Genomic DNA, 22,612 nt, shown 5'->3' with positions numbered 1-22,612 from the left:
AAACGTTTGAAGACAAAGGAATGGATTTCACCCCCTAGGGAGTAATTAAGATTAACGAATTACATTACATGTGAAATAGTTCGATCAGATAAATCTATTTACAACAATAATGGTTCTAGCTCTTTAACTTCACTAAATTCAACAGATGGAAGAATTGAAGAAATATGAATGCCCAAACATAAGTAAAATGGTAAGTGTTACACCGTGTGTAAAGTGGCCTCTTAAACACAAAAAAAAAAGTTTTTTAAAAGTATATTGTTAAGTGTCTTCAACACGGGTGACAGTGAGGTCACAGAATTTTTATTATCAATTATTGTTTATTATGTCGAAAAAAAAATTATAAATAAAATAATCCAGCTAATAACAACAATGTTTTGAGCAAATTTGAAAACCACTGGTAATGACAATCTTCGGATACAAAGTTTACCCTGGGCCGATAGTCGCTCGCACTATCTCCCGAGTAGAGAGTAGAACCCGTCGCCATGAGGTCGCGCGCGCTGCCGCTCGTCGTGCCCCTTTTGCTGCTGCTGGCGCCCCCGCGGGGCTGCGCCCTCTCCCGCCACGACCTGTACACGCACGGCCAGGGGCTGGACGCGCAGCTGGCCCCCAGCGACGACAGCTCCTCGGAGGAGCTGCACCTTAAGGTGCCCGTCGTATTCTACGGCCAGCAATACTCGTCGCTCTATGTAAGTGCATGTATTCAAAATCGTCGCCTTCTTCGACATCGTCGCCATCATGAAGGTAAGAAGTCTTAAGCTTCAGGTACCAGTCCAGGGACTATGAAATATTCTAGTGTGAAAACACCACGAGGCCGACGAACTTACTATTAAATAAAATCTGTGCACCGGATATTTTCTAATTAAAAAAATATATTCGTTAGAAAAACTTCGTTTTTTTATGATGAGGAAGAACTGTATTTTTATTTGTTAAAATACTATCAATCTAAGCCAAAATATGTTTAAAAGGGTTTTTATGTATTGTGTTATAAGTGCTATGTTTTTTTGAAATTCTGTAATTTTGAAATTACTCCGCTTGTGACGTCGCAAGTTCTCTCTGGTGAGTTCTGCTGATTGGCCAATTGGCATCCCATAAACCGGTCTATCACAGTGCTCTATCATTGGTTGATTCGGAAGAACTAGTGACGTCGTACGAAGTAGTTTGTTTTTACTAAAATTATTAGGATTGATTTTTTTACATTTTTATATTCAATTTCCTATGGCACTGAACTTCCCCATTGTCTGATTACCAGTGTTAACAAGTATTTGTCAATAAGTGATCCTTATAACAGGCAACCTTGATTCTAAAAACAACGAATCAATTAATAATAAACAAAGTAACATTAAAAAATTGAATACGTTATCAACATGAAAATACACAAAAATAATAAAATTATATGATAACGCATTGTTTGCCGTGGATTTTTTTCCCATTTTAGCGTTTGGACGCATTTTTATTTTGTTGGCAACGTTTAAAAATATAGATGTTAATAATGAACATTTGTAATAAAAGAAAATTAAAGTAATTATAAATAATGGAGAATCAAAATTCATGAGTGGTAAATTGCATATTTCTTAGAATATTTGTAAAGCATAAATTAATATCAACAGTATTTTAAGTATGGCCTTATATTTGTAGACAAGTACGGTATTAAACCTCCTAGGGAAATTGAAAATCAAAGGAAAAGAATATAGATGTTTAAGTGTGCATTAGACTTATGATCTGTTATCGACACACTGTGTAATATTTACTTATTTGCCTTACCTCATTAATAGATGGAAGAATCAAATAAAAATACGAGAATGTACGTTCAAACTTTTGCAGAATGGCTATTGTTGCACAATATGTAAAGTAATCAGTTAAACCAGCCAATAATAGGTCATTAGCCTTGTGTGTGCATAAACTTTAATATTCTCTTTCAAAAAAGATAAACCATCGATAAGTTGATTTTTAAACCATCGTTGATTTTTTTACCGCCAGGGTAACAAAATATTATTAATTAAGCATTTGAATCAAATATAAGAAAATCAATGAAAGATAAAACAAATTCCGGAAACAAAATAACATTTCCAATCTTTTGTTGTAAATGTGTAATTCCTGTTGCTTTAATAAAACCTTTTTGTTTGTTAATTAGAATCTAACAACCTTTATTTAAAATGCAGAAAAACTCTTTTACAACGAGGAAGCGTTCTGTTATCATCAAAAAACCAATCAGTTCCTACTGATCATTTGTACGATTTCAGCTCTCCGGGAATAAATCCGAAAATATAATAGAATGTGCTTCGTGAGTAAATGAACTATGTGGAGAATGTTTGTTACGGACTACTTCTGATGTTTATTCAATGTACTCGTTGAAAATATAAATTGATAATGTTAAGGCTATCAGTAAAGTTCAGAGTTCGACGAATCGAACTGTAGGTATTAAAACCTAACGCTAGAACACAAATAGGTAATATCATAAAATTTCATTCTAGTATTCACATTGTTTTGACTATCAAATTATTATTGAAAGAATATTCATATTTAAACGTCTGAAAAATATAAATTATTTAGATTCACAAAAGTATCACATAAATTACAACCATAATATTGGCTTCTGGTACTATTATGTTTTTAATTGAAAATATCAAGTGGCGAGATTCCGTTTTTATGATTTGCAAGTAAGGTAACTTACCGGTTATCATTTCCACTAAAACATAAAGACAATTTTAGAAAACCACCAGTCAGCAATATAGATAATTTTAGAGCAGACAGGCAAATGGGTGTGTTTAATCATTTATATTTTATAAGCAAACGCCCAGAGGGCTTTTACAATACAAAGTTTCTTACAAAAACATAATAAAGTTTATAAACAAAAATACGTTGAAGTTATACCTACTTCCTATACAGTAAAGCTTATAAAGTAAATAAATAATTAATGAATAACTTATAAAGATAAAAGATAATAAATCATTGTTTAAAAATTTAGAATGAAAGTAATTCAATTGTGCAATTAAATTTTCACACAACCTAAATAAATAATTGTACTAAAATAGAATTAGAACAAGTTAAACAAACTCATCTTAATGGTAGATTGCGGACCTCGTTTCATATTTATGTCATCAATTACATATCAAAATTTGGTAAAGTGTCCAAAATAAATAACACTTTCATTGGATTTAATTTTAAATATATTTTTTTAATACATGTGACGAGTTTCATATTGTTAGGATATTATCAAATTCGTTTGATAATGTCCTAACGCGTCACGTGTATTTAAGAAAAATAAAACTAGAATTAAATCCAATAAAAATTTTATATTTTGGATACAAGACCAACTTATGATATGGAATTCTACCAATTATCTGCATACACAATAAATAAATACAATATCATATTAAAAACTGTAATGCTACAAACGTTTATTATTTAATTCAATTTGAATAAATAACGATTTTTCAGGTTAACGTGAATGGACTCATTTCGTTCAGAACAGACATTCCCGATTTTCTAAACATAGAATTTCCTCTGGAGTATCCTGTAATCGCCCCGTTCTACAGTAATGTAGATACCCGCGGTACAGGAAATGTCTTCTATCGAGAAACTCAAGATGCCTATATTATCGCAAAAGCTACTGAAGACATCCAGAAATTTTTCCCGCAGCAAAATTTTCAACCTGCAAGTGTATTTATCGCTACATGGACGGATGTAGGTTATCACTCACAAGGATCTGACAAGTCAAACACCTATCAAGTCGTAATTATAAGCAATGGATATGAAAGTTACGCAGAATTCCTGTACCCTGAAGAGGGCATTCAGTGGATTCAAGGAATTCCACAACCCAATGGGTTACCGGACGCAAGGGCCCAGGTTGGATTTATTGGGGAAGATGGAAGATACTTTTTGCTTCAGAACTCTGGGACTGACCAAATCATAAAAATAACGCAGTAAGTAATCTATCGATCGGTTTGTATTTATCTTGCTAGATTCGACATCTTATCGCTTTACTTAAAATCATAACATTTTGTAGTTCATCAAATACTGGAAGAAAGGGAATATTTGCTTACCGTATTGGAAACATTAATAATAATGCAAATATAGAAGAGCCGGTAAAAGATCGATCTAGAGAGGACTTACAGAATATTGCTTCCACTTGCGCAACTGGAGGTTCACACCAGTGTCACACAAAAGCTCAATGTGTAGATTCAGAAAGAGGATTTTGTTGCGTTTGCCTTCCAGAATATTATGGTAACGGGAAAGCTTGTTTAAAAAATGATGTACCCCTGAGAGTCAATGGAAAAATATCGGGAGAGATAAATGGAGAGCTTTTAGAAAGTATGAATTTGCAAGCTTATGTAGTAATGTCTGATGGAAGGTCATATACAGCATTATCAAAAGTTCCAGATCGTTTTGGTTACGATATACAAACGTTGAATATTATCGGGGGTGTTATAGGCTGGCTTTTTGCCAAACCAATAGGAGATTCTAAAAATGGATACCAACTTACTGGTGGCGTTTTCAATCACACAGCTGAAATTCTATTTCATTCCTCTGGTCATAAAGTAACAGTAAGACAATATTTTACTGGTTTGGATTTATTTGACCAACTGCGTATGGAGGCAGAAATTAAAGGGTCGATCCCCGAAATTCCCCCCGGAACAAAACTTGAAATATCTGATTACGAAGAACAGTATTCATCTTCTCATCCAGGAACCATTATTTCGCGATCATCGCGCTCCTTTAAAAACAGGGGATTACTTATTGACTATCCGTTTACGATAGATCAATCACTATCCTATGTAGTATGTCCGTTTTCACCACCCGAAGATTTAGCGCCTCCTACCTATACACTCAAAGTTGCCAAAAACTTCCTCGGTTACGAAAGTAGAGAGCAAATTATGAGATTCGGAATGAGTAATAAAGTGACTCCACTCGGCCAAGAAGATCCGTGTATAAAAGGAAGAGAGACTTGCGTGGAACAAAGCTCTTGTATTGTAGAGAATGACAATTTCAAATGCGTGTGTAATCTCGGATACCAATATATTTATCCCCCAAATTCTAGCCCCCTGTGTGTGGATATCAATGAGTGCTCTACTGGAATACATACATGTGATGTCAACGCCCATTGTATTAACCAAGAAGGGAGCTTTAGTTGCATGTGCAATAGTGGTTTTCGTGGAAATGGAGCAACTTGTGAAAAAGTGTCCGTCTGTGAAAATCATCGATGTGATCCTAGTGCACAATGTTATGAATCTCACGGGTCACCTTTCTGCCACTGTAATGATGGATTCACGGGAGATGGAAATCGCTGTTGGCCAATTTCTGATGCAGGATGTGAAGTTTTACATAATTGTTCCCCACTGGCGAAGTGCATTAAGTCTGAATACATAGGATCCTTTATATGCCAGTGTCTCGAAGGTTATTCGGGTGACGGTTATACGTGTAATGTAGAGAACATTGAAAACACCACTGAATATGTAGACGAAAATTTATTTGATACCACAACTATGCCTAACCTGGAAGAAGTTAACGAAAATACCGATCGTAAGTATAAGCTCACATTTTTTATTTGTTAAATGTTATTTTTACGAATAACACTTGTGAATATCCTATTTATTTTTCAGTATCCTTTCCCCTTCCTCAATGCTTCAGTAGTAATTCGTGTGCATGTCCAAGGACTTATATTTATGATAACAGATTTAAGAAATGCAGACCCGATCCAGGGTTCTCTCACGACACAAAAGGACCTTCAGGCTTTTCATGTAGCTACATAATATTTACATAAAAATGTGACATTAATGTATTATTTATACAATGGTTAATCAAATAACACGGATTTGCAAACTTGTTTTTTAGTGTCCTGCAATGTCGTCAATCGATGTCATCCATACGCACAGTGTGTATACGTTCAACATAGTGGAAACTACCAGTGTCAGTGTACAGCTGGATACGAGGGTAACGGCATCGAATGCACGCAAGAAGAAATATCTTGCGAGGAAGTTGATATATGTGACGCGCACGCCATATGTTCGTATGATCCTGGAGTTTCCAAATCCATATGCATATGCAATCCCGGTTACACCGGTGATGGAAACATATGCCACTCCATTGCGGATTGCAGTTCTTCCGCAGACTGTGAGCAAAATGCAGAGTGCACTGAATTAGAAGGCTCACTGAGATGCGTGTGTATTCACGGGTATATTAAAGATGCCCAAGATGCTTGTGTTCTCGAAGCTGGAACATGCAGTGGCGCTACATGCGCGAAACATGCCACGTGTAAATGGGATTCAGATTACGAGGTTGACTATTGCGAATGTGACTCTGGATATCAAGGGAACGGATTAGACACTTGTGAGCTCCTTTCGAAGGGCTGCAATGTCGTCAACGATTGTGGTTTAAATGCCTACTGTGCATTAGATCGTCAAACGGAAATGTATAAATGTGCTTGTAACGTCGGCTTTTATGGTGATGGATATGAGTGCACGTCTGAATCAACGTGCCAATACAATCAACAATTCTGTTCCCCGCAAGCCAATTGCGTAGAACGAAATAGTCAATACGTTTGCGAGTGTAATGCAGGTTATATCGGCGATGGAAGATCTTGCGAAAAGGCTCCTAAGCACGAAGGAAACTTTTTGCTTTTAAATCAGGGTATGGCCACACTTCGAGTTCCATTTGAACCAACGAGCCATGATCCTGGAAGACCCATTCATATTTCCTACATGCAAATGGCCATCGGACTAGATATTGACTGTAAAGAAGGGAAAGTGTATTGGAGTGATATTTCTGGACGAATGATTAAGAGTTCCAGTTATGATGGTTCTTCAATCAACAGTTTTTTGACTGGTGGTAAGTGATGATTTTTTTTATTTATAAATATTTGTTATTTTAGTGTCAGTTTTTTATTTTTAAAAAAATAATTTCATTATACATACATTTTTAATTAATAATCGATCATCAATATTTTACGCCTAAATCTTTGTAGACGAGAACTAAATATAAGCATCAAATGACTTTATCAAGTAAATATATATATCAGCAGAGATTAATGACTTTTAAAAAAGAAAATATATAATTATAAGCAATTCTGTAACGACTCATCTGCGAAAATTATTTTTTATGTGTCCGACTAAATTTATTGACCATCTCGTGATTTGGTCAGCTTATATCGTCAATAATGTTTCGAAATGTAAAATTGATGTCTGACTTTTTGAAAAATTCACTATTAATTGTACTGGTAGAAAAAGTTAATGTTTAATTTTAATTTGCAATGTCAATTATTGATATAAGCAAAAACTTAAACAAAGCAAAACATAAATAATTAATAATCAACTAGAACTGCAGAATAGTTGATTTTATAACCATACTTGAGGTCTAGAGTTCGATTCTTGACAGGGTCAACGGGAAAAAAATATTTTAATTATTGTTCACTGCATAATATTGCTGTCCCTGGACTGGCACCTAAAGCATGAAACTATCACCTATATTCATGTAAACAGAGGATCGAAGTTCACTGCATTTGGTGTACCTATCAGGTTGGAAAATGATGATGAAGTAATTATAATTATTACTTTTATTTCTGCATGTATTTTATGTAGTTACCTATGCAAACAGATACGACTATTCTTCATTCATTCTTTATGTCTGCACATAATGTCGGTCACGACGAAACCCGGTTACTGGTAAAAAAAATTATACAATAATTATAAATAAAAGTGGAATAAAACTATTAACTATTTTTATTATTATAATTAAAATGCAGTTCCACTAAGAAATGTCAGTTAAAAAACTAAATATATTAATACTCAATTATGTTAGGAATAATATTCAGATAAGTTTTTTTTTTAATTTTGTATTAACACTCAATTATAATAATAAAAATACATTTTAGTTTTATGACACTTTCATTTATAATTATTTTATAAATTTTTTACGTTTTGTTTCGTCGTGACCGACATCGTCAGACTGGTGGGAGACTAAACAAATTTCTATGTTAAATACAAGTGCAAGCAGGGGTTGTAAATCATGATTTTATATAATCATGTAAATAAAAGACGATGTTGGTCACGACGAAACCCGGTCACTGGTAAAAAATATATAAAATAATTATAAATAAAAGTGGAATAAAACTATAAAGTATTTTTGATTATTATAATTAAAATGGAGTTCCACCAAGAAATGTCAGTAGAAAAACTAAATATATTAACACTCAATTATTTTAGGAATAATATCTCCTGAAGGAATAAGTATCGATTGGGTGTCGCGAAATATATTCTGGACTGATTCACGGCGGGATACAATCGAGGTTGCCAATTTAGAAACTAAAGTAAGGAAAGTTCTTTTCAACACAAGCCTTGTCGACCCGAGGGGCATCGCTGTTCATCCTTATAAGGGGTAAATATATGTATATATACGTTTGTATTTATTATATAATGTGTACTTAATGATTGCTAGTGTTAAATAATATATTTACTTGAAATACCAAGAGTACAGCGAATTTTCTTTAAAATGTGAGAAAAAAATAATAAATATGATTTTAATAAAAACGAGCTACTTTGCAAAGCGCCACTAGTTCTTCTGAATCAATCAATGATTAGAGAGTTATGATAGATTTCCGTTAATTAATCGACTAATCAGCAGAACTCATTGAAAAGAAGGGGAAAAGAACTTGAGACTTCACACGCGAAGTAATTTAAAAAATACATAACTTTAAAAAATCATAGCGCCGATCATACGATACATTAAATTGTTTTTGACTCAGTTTAATAGTATATTAACAAATAAAAAATATTTTTTTAAATACTGAATTTCCTCATCAATATGCCGACCGGTTTTGAAACCAGACTGTTTGTCTTGTATAATTAAATGTGTTGAAAATTTTACAGTTTAAGGCAAAAAAAAAAATTGTTTACAGTAGTATTATTTAAGTATAAATAAGCAATACAAAAAAATCATAATGATCATCACAGCATTATAAGTATAACCCTAAACAGTCTAAACCGGTGTTTCCCAGCCTTCTTTATGCCATGCCCCACCGTAGTTTTTTTAAAAGTCAAATGCCCCACAGGCATAATTTTTAATTAAACAGCAGGTAAATTTTCAAATCATATTGTAATATGTTTGTAAACATATGAACCCCTAATGGAATTAGATAAAACTTATTTTTATAAATATATTACTAGCGAACCCGACAGACGTTGTCCTGCCCGAACGTTGGCTTGCCTGCTATTTATTACCTTGGAAAAAGACATTTCATTGATAAGGAGGTACCTAGGTACTTGTTTTTTATTAAATTCCAAAACTAAAAATTTTGAATATTCAAATAATATTGAATTTGAGTAGGTACCGAGGTACTTGTTTATGGTTGAATTCCAAAACATAATTTTTTTTTTGTTTTTTTTAATATGGCATTCTTTTTGCAAACGTCAAACTCCGGTCTTCGCACCGACAGAGGGGTGTACTTATATTGGAATACGATTTAAATAAATGTTTTGAATTTAATATTATTTTATTATTACCAAAAATCCAATAAAAGTTAATAAATGGGTAGAAATTATAAGGAATCTAATGAAAGAATCCGATTGAGATCCACAAAAAACAATTGTTGTTTGTGAATATTAAAAAAAAAACTTTTTTTATACACAAAAAAACAACATCTTTCCATTTTTTTGCAAATGCATCTTATTCGAATGCATCCCTGGTAGATCGATAAACAAAACATTTATGCTCCTGACTTCTTTTTTACATATTCGATTAAAGATTTTGATATCTACAAACACGCACAGTTCAAGTATCTATATTTCTCTGAAAACCGCACGTAAATCGGTTAAGCCGTTTAGGAGGAGTACGTGACATCACACGTACAGAGGAATTATATATATAAAGATAACTGAAATGATTACAAAACACAAATTGAAAATGTGATTAAGTAGAATGAAATAAAAATGAAAACAATAATAAAACACGAATGACAATTGAAATTGAGTACAAACACCGATATCTTGACGCCTAGTTCATGATTAAATTCACTTACGCTTGCTACAAAGAAATTCGATGTCCGTATCTAACTTAGTTAATTTCAGTCTTAGGTCCCCTCTATACCTCTATTAGTTATATCCAATCGATTTCGTTTTTTAATGAGAAAATCGCTTATGGCACTAAAACCACATTTCACCAAATAAGATGAGGGAAAGGGTAATAATAACTTTCTGACATGCAAAGTAATATTAGGATATTTTGTGTTAGTTTCTTCGCAAATCCATGCCATTATTTCTACATCCTGCACAGTTTCTGTGTTTTTAGATAATTATTGAAATTGTAACGGGTTTCATTTTATTTTAAATACAATTTGCCGTATATTTCAATTTTGTACATCTCAGGCATTTTTTGTATGTCCGATGAGTATTCCCCTTTATATGTGGAATGCCGACGTGTCTCATCTCTAAAGCGTGGTGCCCCACCTCTGAGGCGTATTGCCCCACCGGTAGGGCGTACACTCCACCTTGGGAAACACTGGTCTAAACACATCTCCCAGCATGTGTTCAGTATACTACAGTAACTCCAGATTATCTTAATTTAAAGTTGATCATGTAATGTTAGTAAATATTAGTATTTAGCCATTTAACGACTTTTTATGTCTACCGGTTTCGAGACGTACCCGTCTCTTAGTCAGGACACTCACTACACCAACATGCTAATATTAAAATACTTCCGAACATGCATGCTTGTTCGGACATGGTGGTGTTTGCATCCCTTTAACTCTGCGTGTAATTTATGTATTCTTTCGTTAATACTATCTATACTACGGTGACACTAAAGGTAAAAGTATATTTTAGTATGTGCACGTTGGTGTAGTGAGTGTCCTGACAAAGAGACGGGTACGTCTCGAATCCGGTAGACATAAAAAGTCGGTAAATGGAGAAATATTAATGTTAATTAAAATGTTTGGCCACAAAGAAAATGCTTTGAACATAGATGATAGCAAAGTTACTTACCTTAATATTTATTTTTTGATTATTTATTATGGGAACATAATTATTATTTACAGCTCTTTAAATTTATGATTTTTTTGTAATTATCACATTCTGGGCCTCTATTGCAAATAAATGTGTCAACTTTTTACGCAGTAGCGAAAATATAGTCAAATTCCGAAACAAGTATTTATTTTACACAGAACAAATTCGTTATTAGATTAAATATTAAAACGAACCCAAAAGAAATTTAATAATTATTACTATGTTATTTCCAATAACGTGTTTTTAAGTTTTCTACTTTTCACAACAGGAAAATTTTCTGGTCCGACTGGAACAGAGATAGTCCCAAAATAGAGTGGGCTAACATGGACGGTACGGGAAGGGGTATATTCCTGAGTGGAGACTCTGTTCATTTGCCGAACTCTTTGGCAATTGACTTCAATACTGATGATCTGTGCTACGCTGACGCAGGAACTAAAAGTATAGAATGTGTTCAAATCGATACTCTTGATAAACACACTGTGGCTACTAACTGCAGTTATCCTTTTGGCTTAACAGTAACAGATGATCGATATTATTGGACTGATTGGACATCGTAAGTAAATTGTATTATTTCAGTTTTATTTTGAAACATTTCTTATTGTACGCATGGTTTCCTTTTTTAATCAATTATTTTTATCGTTTTTTCAGGCAAAAGATCGAAGGCTTAGATAAAAGAACGAATCGACGTCTAAACCCTTTGGACGTTCCTCTCGGAAGCGGGAGCGGAAACAAACTTTATGGAATCGCTGCTGTTCCGGAACAATGCAGGCCTTTATCAAATATTTGTCAATATGACAATGGACAATGTCCTGTCGGTCATCTTTGTCTTCTAGACGGAAAAGGGGGCAGGAGATGCGTGTGCGGGAAAGGCACGTCGGACCCACCCCTATGTTAGGATTAGGAGTGAAAGGAGGAGTTATATCACTAAACTTATTCATCGTCATCATTCCATCATCATGTATTTTTAAAAACAATATGCATCTAATTTACATTAAAAATATAAAGATCAGTACATCGGAGATTTAAGTACCTAAACATCAAAATATAGAAGTTACGTATATATAAAAACATTGCTATGGGTATGTAGGTTTATATTTTTTTACTGCAAAAATCGATAGTCTGACGCAAACAACGCATGTATAAAATTAATGACAGTATTTTCATTTCATTATCTTTCTGAATAAACATAATAATGTTTGATACTTTTTGGAAGTACACAAATTTAACTTGGTAAAGTTGAACTAAAATTTAACTAGGTATTCATATCACCTACATTATTCATAACACACAAAAAATACAGCATTCCAAATTATCTGACATTAAAACACACATTCGAAAATAAGGTTATCAGTTTTGATAGATAAGCATATTTCTTACAATAATTTTTAAAATGAGATCAAGGATTTAAGAGAAACAAAGTCATGTTTATGCTTATAATTTAATAAGATACAATTTAAGTTGTTTAAATTATTTTAAACTATTTCTTTTAAATTTACCTGTTTTGTCAAATAAAGTAATGGACATTTTATGCAAAATATTTTTTTTAAAAGAGATATTTTTTTTCTTTTAAATTTCCTCGTTTATCACTAATCTACCTAATCCATGCATGAGGTTCCCAGTTTGATTCCCGATATGATCGACACTAATAATATATTGTATATAGATAAAATCGCTTTATTCCACTACAAAATTTCACAGCCCCTGGACTGAGTTCAAATTGATCCTGCGCTTGCAAAAAGTTCTGGTCTTTAGCCGCATTTAAACTCCTCAGTTTAATATCTGCCTTTCCGAAGGTGTCTTCCCAGATTGCTGGAAAACAGGATTGATGAATTATTTCTAAACGCTATGATTGGCCAAGTACTGATCCTAAAGCACATATACCAGTCACTCTTCTGCCTATTATGTATGCTGGAACGTCTAATATGTAACCGACCTGTAGCTCAATCACAAATAAAAAAACATGCTAAGCATTTAAGCGGTCACAATGAACAATAATGAACATGCTTAAGTTATCGCAGTCATAAGTCAACGCGTGTGTAATCTCCAATTCAACGTAAGTTTTCCCGTAAATAAATACAGTTTATTGGCGAAAAATCAGCGTTTACTATAAAAAAATCATACAATATATTGCATTTGCAAAATACAATTACTAGGGCAACTGCTTTTCTTGACATTTGGCTTGCCAACCGCCGGCTAAATGCAATAAATAGCATAATAAATAATAAATTTAAAAAATATATAACGCTAGCAGTTTTTGAATATTTTCCATATTTACACCGGTGAAATTAAAATATGTGATTATACGTCGCGAAACGTGAATATTTTGACATTAATATTAGATGTTCACGGATGTTGCATTGTGATCGCGAATACGATAAACAACCATGGTGAGAAATTGTTATCACGTCGCTTATTAACACGTCGATAGTTATTTGTGATTAAGCTACTGAGTCTCACTAAGACTTAACTTAACCGATATCTGCTAAGCAATTTGGATTTAGATCTAATATTTCTACCAATAATATCATCTTTTCGAAAAGCATTTTTGCTAAAAACACAAATAAAAAATACGTCCTTATTACTCGACATTTCAGGTGCCTATGATCGTGCATGGTGTCCAATGATTTTGTTCAAACTACGACATCGACAAATTCCTACCAACTCTATAAAAAATATAACAAGCTATTTTTCAAATTGAAACTTTGTGTATCCCGGCGGAAGTACACTTTTATTTATTTATTTATACATATTATCATATAACATTTTTTTTTTTTTTATCAAGTGAGATTTCATGTGATTGTCCTCAATGCTTTATTTTGGGACGACTTTTGTGGAATCCTTTAATTAAGTATCCAGGCTTTTGCCGATGACGGATGTATTTTGATTGAGGGCAATAGCCGGAGATCCCTGGAGAATGACACAGTCAATTCATGAAATAAAGTAGCCAATTAAATTTTGCTCCTCAAAAAACCCAATTTTCTCTATAAAAACCTTGTATGTCCTCCTTCTATCGAATTCCGGGGCTGATATTCCAAACGAAATTATAGCGCGGTATAGCGCGTTTTTACGTACTAAATATGCATTATAGCGCGCTGTAAACGCGTTCGGAATACCTGCCTTGGGCACCTATATTTGCGCTTCAAATTTGATTTCAAACCTTGGTGTAATTCTTTTGAAAAAATTGTCTAATAATTCCTTTGCTAGAAAAGCTGTGAATTTGGAAAATATGGTTTGCCACAAAGTTTCACGCTTGATCATAGCCAGCTGGGGGTTTTCTTTTGAAACTTCAATGGTCTATTATAAAACCATTTACTTAGGCATCGTATTCTATGCAGCTGGCTGTTAGGTACACCAATGTGAATTGCAATATTTTAGTCGAATTATTTGAAGTGGACAGAGGCAACCTCTTCTGGCTTTTGCTAGAGCATATAAGACATACGCGACGAAAGCACTTCCGATTCTATTTGTCTTGTCTGACATTTGGAGGTCCAGCGATGATATGTGAATTTTCACTTAAAAAGAAAACGTTCCTCTGCCATTGCCGCCGTCCGTTTACTCCCAACTGAAGGAATGTCTCAAACGGTTTTTTTTTTAATATCTTAAAATGCTTTTCTTGATGCTTGGCAATCGCGATGGGAATCTTTTCTTTCGGGGAGGGTAACCTTATTTTTTCCCTTCAATCTGGCAGCGCTTAAAACTTTCTTGGGTTATCCCTGATCACTGGACTACCCAGTTTTTATCTGGTCATGGTAAATATAATGAATAATTTGTTGTTTTTAATATTTTTTATTCTTCTTCGTGCCACCGCCTAATCAATCTTAACACATTTGTGGTCTTGCCCCTATTAAATTTATCTTGTAAAATACAAATCTGGTGGCTTCCAAAAATAATTTTAAAGCTTTTGAAATGTTTTGTAATCATTTCGGCGAATCGATCATGTCCAATTAATTTAATCCCATTCTCTTAGAAAACTGTGATTTTTAAAATTTTATTGTCACAAATTGTAAAAATAAAACGTTTGTGAAATTGAAAAAAAAATATTATAAACACAATACGGTAAATTTACTGTAAATGGTACCCATTTTGTTAAAATTAAAACTAAAATAAATTATTTAAATATGATTTTTATTTACATTAATAATGAAAAGTTATGATCATCATTCTTTGTGTTCATTGAAATTCTGACATTATACTTATTGGCGACTCGTCAGATTACATTTTATCAAAAAAATTTAACCAATTTTATTGTTTATATAATTTATAAAAAAAGTGGAAAAACTCACCAAGTTACCCCAATTTTTGCGTAGGTAAGTATTTTGATTTTATCTGCGTACTTTTTTGACAGTTGGCAATAATATTTTGACAGTCTGCGGCAAACTTTGTCATCGGTCGTCGAGATCGAAAGAATATTCGTTTTGTTTGGACTTGCATTCTTTATTCTGCCAATATGAGCTGTTTTGAAAATTTGAATATCCCTCCGTGCATCTGGTTCCAAGCGGAAAATAAACGAAATGCCTTAGCTTCCATAGCAGCTGGATCATTGGTAAATACAACTACAATCATTTTCGAAAATGTTTTCTAAATTCTAATAATCATAATGGTGAATCATCGTCGTTTATTATTTCTTGCAGTTCTTTATAGGATGGTGGATAATAATTGATGCTGCTTCTGTTTATCCAGGACAACTCCCAGCTGCGTCACATCTCTGTGGTGTATTTGCTACTTTTTCGTTATTGATGGTTAATACAGTATCAAATGCACAGGTAATATGACTATCGATTTTTTAAACCCCGTTTACTTTGAGTTTTTAATAAGCTTTAAGATTAAATCAACTTTTAAAATTTTTAAAAACGTTTTAAATCAAATATGAAATGATGCATTTATTACATACTTATCAGATAACTTTCTCAAGCACTAAAACATCAATAAATAGGTAGGTAAACTTACAATTCACTTGTGCAAATAATTTAATCATAGTTTATTATGTAGGTATATTAAAACATTACACTTTAGATTTTGAAAACTACAAAATTATAATAGTGGAATGTGTCCGCTGCGTTGATTAACAAGTTTATAAACCTTTTGATAGTAGGACTAATTGATATTGCAGATGCATCTTGGACTTAAACACAATATAACATTAGGTATTCATTTCAGCTACAAAATGATGTATCAAAGAATTATTTTATTTCACCGGTTCTTGAATTATGAGCATTTTTTGTGAAGACATCCGAAGAATTTTTTATTAAATCTAAAATTGTACAAAAAAACACAAATCTGTCTTAATACAAATTCCATAACTTGCCGGTTTAAAATTATTGATTTTTTTCTGGAAAAATAAAAACTTACATTCTAGGTATATAAATGATCTATTTAAATTTCCGGGCCGTTTCCTACTATGACTTTTGAGCAATAAAAAAAGTTATGACAAAGCAGGGTGCGAACCTCAGACATTTAATCTGAAGTCCACTGCATTACCACAGAACACAATCCGTTCATTGCTTGCTTTTTTAGCCCTAAAACCACACTCTTTTGTATCCAAACTATGCAAGTTTCTGTGGTTTCTACTCACCATCATCATTATCATTTCAAGTCTACTCCCTAATTCAAACAAATATGGCATCCCTAATTCAAACATAAATATGACACAAAAAGCCTCCAGGTCTCTGTTAGCTGCCAACATCCCTGAATCCTCCTATGTCAAAACCTCATTCACAAGAACCTGGTACCTTGTAAAGTAAATAAAGGCATGGCTGATGGTCCCCTCATTACCTCATATTTAACAAGCAAATAACATTCTATACTACAGGTCCGAGGTGACACATACTCTGGCGGTTGCTTCGGTCCCCGTGGAGCTCGTCTTTGGTTATTCCTTGGATTTGTGATGGGATTTGCATCCTTGATTGCTGCATGCTGGATCCTGTTTGCCAATTATGTCAATATTAGTAAGTTTACCACATCTTCAAATATTGTTTTATGTGAAAAATCACAAATTATTGGTACCTACTTCAAATACTTTTCTTTTTTACTAATACTTATTATTTCTAATAGTAGATTGTAATCATGCTAGATTTTTACATAAATTTATAAATATATTTTCTAATATCATAATTTTTTTTCATCAGCAATATTTTTAGTAGATTTGATATATTTTTATGTCAATTGTTTGTGCATATGTACTTGCATTAGATTATGAATAACACATGTTTTATAAATAATAACAGTATTGTAAATTTTAAAAGATAAATTGATAATTATGGGGTAAAGTCATATAATATCACTTTAAAAAAGGTACCATGAAAGCAATAAAAAATCGAATTGGAAAACTTTATTAAACATAGTTTGAAGTGTACAATTGTTTTTTTTATAATTGAAAATGGTTGCGTCAGAGCCCAAAACCATAGAGTATATTTTGTACAAACTGTTCTGCGGCTGGAAAGACTTCTCCTGTAGTTTTCAACCTAGAACAAAAAAATATTTTTTATTAATATTATATACAGCTATAAAAACGCACAAAAATTTGAAAATACAGTGTTTAAAAAATGCAAATTTGAATGAAAACTTTCATGTTGAAGCAAACAAATCACATGATTAATTGTTTATAACAAAAAAAAATAGTAAGTAATCGCAAATCCCGTACTTACGTTCGATGGAGAATGTATCTGAGATGATATGTTTAAAATTTCAAATGAATTGGTTCGTATTTAGTTTAGTCATATTTCCGGCCAGTTTGAAAAACACGGCTTTGAGAAAACACATTTAAAGTTTGAACTAACATTCAATGGAAAATCTCAGTTTACCTTTAATCTGCAATGTCGGCACCATACATTTAGCCTTCCAATTTAACATTGTCATCTTCTTCTTTCCTGGTTGAGAGCATCATTTAGCGATCGCTCAGAAAACTGGGCCAAAAGGGCATGGGGCACTGGGGTGAAAGGGATCGATACGTACAGCGGGGTGCCTTAAACACTTATGAAAACGACCTCTTTAGAATTTTTACAACTTTTTTCTTCTTTTATGCAAAAAGAAAGTTTTTTTTTTATTACTCCTTAAATTAATTTTTTCACCAAAAATAAAAACATTAATAACATACTGGTTTTCCATATCAAAAATGCGCGATCAGTATTATGCAAAATTTATACTTTACGACAGGTTTTATGAAATTCTGCGTTGTTTTCTGTTTTTTTTTCCAAATTATTTTCTAGGACAGTAATTAACATTTCAAATAATTTGTAATTATTGTAAAAAGAAATGACAGATAGTAATGCATTAAACTGAAAATATGTTTATGTTTATCCAAAGCAATTTGAGGAATATGACAGATGCATAATATAGCACTGCATTATTGAGTATCTCAATGATTTCAAAAATTCAAGCAAGATGATCAGACATGCACCCATAATTGTTTTTCTTTTAGATTATTATAAAATATTATTTTCTTCACAGAAGATGACAATGTGCACCATTGGCCTGGAGTTGGTCTCTTTCTTCAAAATGCATTAATTTTTGCTGGATCCCTTGTCTATAAATTTGGACGTTCTGAAGATCTTTGGGGTTAATAATCTCATAATATGGTATTACATAATATTACTTTTAAATTATTTTTCCAACTTTAATGTTATATTAGTGTAAATGTAACTCTTTTTTATAAATAAATTATCATTTTGCTTATTTACCGGATAGTTTTAATCCGTTGGCAAGAATAATCCGATCAATTAAAAAATCCCACAGAAAATAATTAATCTTGATAAGAATGCTTTGTCACAACACAATAATGAAATTGACAAGTTGTGACATGTAAATAAAGCTATTAACCTATGGAAACATCAGGTTCCGAGAACATTGTTAAATCATCTACACTAGTTCTTTTCTTTGGTCACTGGATTTTGCAGTGAAGCAGGACACACTTTTTGGAGAATGTTTAACGAGAAATCTCAAAATGTAATATTGTGATAAATAATATTTTAAAGGACATCCCAAAAAAGGGTAAGTCTAATGCCCCGTATCAGTTAAGGCAAATTACCATTATTCTTTTGGCTAATTCTTTTTTTTTATTCATTTAACAGATGTCCTTTCATTTTATTTTCTGGCCTTTCCACCAAAGCCTAATAACCTGAGTTGAATTTAAGACATGTTGATTATTATTAATTATCTTTGTGGCAAATGTAATTTTACCTCCCACTAAACCATATTTTCTATCTAGACAGCTGCAATGTTCTGCAGGGATACATTGACAAATATAACCAGATCTCCATGCAGAGGTCACGCAGATCACATGCTTTTGCTGGGATCATTTTTTAAAATATCCGGCAATTTTAACTGTCTTAATCTTTTCCAAATGGATATTTCCAACTCGCTAAAAACATGGGATCTCATCACGCTTTATCTTCTTGATTACATGGAATCACGTTTTTATGCATTTTATTAAGGTATTCAAGGAAATAACAATACGAGGTGTGTTCAGAAAATAACGGAATTATTTTAATTTTGCGGGTTTGGAGAGTCCGGTTGTCATTTTGTTTATTATGTTGGTATACATGCCCCTGAGGTATGCTAAAATTTTCAGCTGTATTCATTGTTTACTTTGTCTGTGGCAGCCGTTAAGGTTAGACGTGTTTTTATGAGCTCGGCGATTTTTGTTTGTTAAAAAAAAATGGATCAAAGAATTTGTATCAAATTTTGTATTAACAATTAAATAAAGTGTAACAAAATGTGTGAAATGTTAACAAAGGCCTATGGTGAGTCCACTATGAGTAAAACAAGAGTTTGCGAGTGGTATAAGCATTTCCAAGATGGCTGTGAAGATGTTGAAGATGACGAACAGCCCGGATGCCCCAGCACTTCAACAACCGATGAAAACGTGGAAAAGGTCAATGATATGGTTATGAACGATCGCCGAATCACAATCAGAGAAGTCGCTGATAATGTTGGCATATCGATTAGCTCATGCCATGAAATTTTTTCGAATGTATGAAACGCGTGGCAGCAAAATTTGTTCCAAAATTGTTGTATTTTTAACAAAAACAGCAGAGAATGAAAGTTGCTCAGGTGTCACTAAATGAAGTCAACGACAATGCAGAATTACTGAAACGTGTTATAACAGGTGACAAAATATGGGTTTACAGATATGACGTTGAAACTGAGGCTCAATCATCGCAGTGGAGACATTCTGGATCGCCAACAAGTGCGGTCGAACGTGAAGGTGATGCTCACTGTGTTCTTCGATTTTAATGGCATAGTACATCATAATATTCTTGCCACGGGGTCAAACGGTCAATAAGGAGTACTACCTACAAGTTCAACGCAGTTTGCAAGGAATCTGAAAAAACACCCGTGTTAGTGGCAAAACAAGTCATGGCTTTTGCACCATGATAATGCACCTGCTCACACTTCATTGCTAGTTTGTGAATTTTTAGCCAAAAATAATACTAAAAACGATGCCCCAGCCTCCATATTCACCAGACGTGTGACTTTCCTATATCCAAAAGTAAAGAGAACCTTAAAGGGCTGTCGTTTTACAAGCATAGATGACATTAAAGCGCATCGCTGAAAGAGCTACAGGCCATCAGGGACTATTTTGAAGGTGACAACATTAATGTAGACAAATAAATAATTTATTTTTTTCAAAAACCGAAAATTCCCGTTATTTTCTGAACACACTTCGTATGTAGCGTGAAACTATTAATGTGATAAATATATTTTGAAGGCCTTTCCTTTTGTATTACCATCAATCAATGTAGTTATGTGCCCACTACTTTATTAATTACAATATAATTACAAAAAAAACCCATTCTCATAAACAAGAATTTTATGAAAATGTATTTTTGAAAAAGCTTAGTCTAAATCTTGCAGAAAGCTCTTGGCATAAGTTCCTGAATGGCGTTCTTATATCGCCCGGTATACTGATAAAACCTATTAAATTTTTAATTGACTCGACAAGTCTTTTCCGGATTTATTTATTCATATTTTGGACAGGATACATACTCGTGAAACCATCATAGTTCATTAAAATTGTTTCAATTCCTTATGTAACGATTCCGATACCGATATATCGGCATCGCCGATTATATACAACCGATATTAAGAGTTTGAAAAGCGCGCGAAACGAACAATGTGCGCGCGACGTTGCCGCTCTGACGTTCACTCTTCAATCTACAGGCATTCAGGCGAAGAGAATACTCTTCTCGTTAATTACAAATATGAACAGGAATAATGTAGATTATGTTCCTGTAGAGTCACAAAGATATCAAAATAAGATTTTCATAGGTATCTGGAGTGCTTGTGACAGTTTGATTGAAGAAGCAGAAGAAGAGAAACCTCTATCAAACATGTCTGCTAACCCTGAGCAAGATGAGATGGAATCGTATATAAGATGTCCAAATATTCCAATTAAACAAGACCCAAAGAACTATTGGCGCAATGAAGATAAAAAATACCCTGAATTGAAAACACTTGCGCAAAAATACTTGTCTTATCAACTGAGCTCAGTTGCCTCAGAGCGTCTGTTTTCAACTGCAGGTCTCATACAAAATGATTTGCGTAACAGATTGTCTGATAATAATTTGGACAAACTTTGTTTTCCTAACAAAAGTCTACCAAAACTTAACTTTAATTACTGACTTTATCTTTTGTATCAGTTTACTTTACCACTTTGTGTAATTGAATGATAATTACTTTCTTAATTAGCGCTTTGATTGCTTGATAATATTCTTGATTATTCCATACAAATAAATGTTTTCTTCGAATTTCAATTTAACATTTTGGTTTACAACCTTCTCTAGGTTCAGTCTCTAATAAACATAGGTAACTTTAATGTAGAATAAAGACAATTATTCATTATTTATTAGTTTTTTTTTTCTATTTCTACTAAGCCACCGATATCGGTATCAGTATCGCCGATTATTTACTCTAATGTACGGTATCGTATCGGCAAAATTATGTATCGTTACATCCCTAGTTTCAATAGATGAAATTAAAAAAATATATCTGATAAATGGAATTGATGGTTCACCAGAAAATATATATTTTTTTTAAATACTTTTATTGGGTTTTTTGAAAAAAAAAACTTGCTTTAAATTTAACCTTGGAGGATTTATGTAAGTTCAAAAAATGACATAATTTTTAACTAGTTTCCTCAAATTTCGTCATTTAGAGAGTTTTATCAGTATAGTGGCGATGTGTCTTAAATTTACTAATAATCCTTCTGCAATTAAATTTAATTCCGATGTTTTGAAGTAGTGTTTATAGTTCTAGCATTGAAAAAATGTATTTTTGAAATTTTATTTACCTTTAGTAATGTATTTATCCTAGGAGTTTTGGACTTAACGAAAGTAAACCATCGTTTAAAAATCAAAAGAATAATCTAATAAAAAATAAAAAAATGTTAATATTGTTCTGGCTCACTCTGTGGAGTGGTTTTTTCTTGGGACTGACTTTTGACTGTTGGGATAATATCCAGTTAATCATAATTATTCAAGGCAATAATCTGCATTTCTTAAAACTCTTTTTATTTAAATTTCTCCTTCAATTCAGCTGATTTTAGGAATAAACTAATTTCATTGAGATTTTCTGACGTTAAGGTCTTGGAGCCAACTACCTGAGCAAGCTAGTGGAAGCGACAA

General features: G+C 32.9%; 2 protein-coding genes across 4 annotated transcripts; both read left to right on the top strand.

The window, feature by feature from the left end:
* The first annotated feature begins 448 nt into the window (after positions 1 to 448).
* Ndg (Nidogen) lies at positions 449 to 12,540 on the top strand. The gene is made up of 7 exons (XM_088228408.1): positions 449 to 686; positions 3,439 to 3,923; positions 4,007 to 5,520; positions 5,833 to 6,825; positions 8,199 to 8,370; positions 11,260 to 11,544; positions 11,640 to 12,540. The coding sequence occupies exons 1-7, from the start codon at positions 483 to 485 to the stop codon at positions 11,884 to 11,886; spliced, it is 3,900 nt and encodes a 1,299-aa protein (XP_088084534.1). The 5' UTR covers positions 449 to 482; the 3' UTR covers positions 11,887 to 12,540.
* A 2,807-nt stretch (positions 12,541 to 15,347) lies between these two features.
* Positions 15,348 to 21,830, top strand: LOC148280422 (transmembrane protein 50A). Of its 3 annotated transcripts, none has more exons than XM_088228416.1 (5): positions 15,348 to 15,534; positions 15,623 to 15,754; positions 16,801 to 16,936; positions 18,438 to 18,565; positions 21,258 to 21,830. In XM_088228416.1, the coding sequence occupies exons 1-4, from the start codon at positions 15,439 to 15,441 to the stop codon at positions 18,548 to 18,550; spliced, it is 477 nt and encodes a 158-aa protein (XP_088084542.1). In that variant the 5' UTR covers positions 15,348 to 15,438; the 3' UTR covers positions 18,551 to 18,565; positions 21,258 to 21,830. The 3 variants fall into 3 exon arrangements, with proteins under 3 accessions (XP_088084542.1, XP_088084543.1, XP_088084541.1); XM_088228417.1 differs by lacking the exon at positions 21,258 to 21,830 and adding an exon at positions 20,117 to 20,701; XM_088228415.1 differs by lacking the exon at positions 21,258 to 21,830 and having other exon boundaries at positions 18,438 to 18,666.
* The last annotated feature ends 782 nt before the right edge of the window (positions 21,831 to 22,612 follow it).

This window comes from Micrasema longulum, unplaced genomic scaffold, assembly GCF_059751315.1.
Source record: "Micrasema longulum isolate JH-2025_06_02 unplaced genomic scaffold, ASM5975131v1 h1tg000581l, whole genome shotgun sequence".
Classification (NCBI taxonomy): domain Eukaryota; kingdom Metazoa; phylum Arthropoda; class Insecta; order Trichoptera; family Brachycentridae; genus Micrasema; species Micrasema longulum.
The sequence above is the reverse complement of the archived record's forward strand: the minus strand, read 5'-3'. Positions and strand labels throughout refer to the sequence as shown.

Coding starts and splice junctions, on each gene's coding strand:
- Ndg (XM_088228408.1), top strand. CDS start 483: ATGAGGTCGCGCGCGCTGCCGCTCGTCGTGCCCCTTTTGCTGCTGCTG. Junction 687..3,438: donor AGCAATACTCGTCGCTCTAT/GTAAGTGCATGT, acceptor ACGATTTTTCAG/GTTAACGTGAATGGACTCAT. Junction 11,545..11,639: donor TATTGGACTGATTGGACATC/GTAAGTAAATTG, acceptor TCGTTTTTTCAG/GCAAAAGATCGAAGGCTTAG.
- LOC148280422 (XM_088228416.1), top strand. CDS start 15,439: ATGAGCTGTTTTGAAAATTTGAATATCCCTCCGTGCATCTGGTTCCAA. Junction 15,535..15,622: donor CCATAGCAGCTGGATCATTG/GTAAATACAACT, acceptor TATTTCTTGCAG/TTCTTTATAGGATGGTGGAT. Junction 15,755..16,800: donor ATACAGTATCAAATGCACAG/GTAATATGACTA, acceptor TCTATACTACAG/GTCCGAGGTGACACATACTC.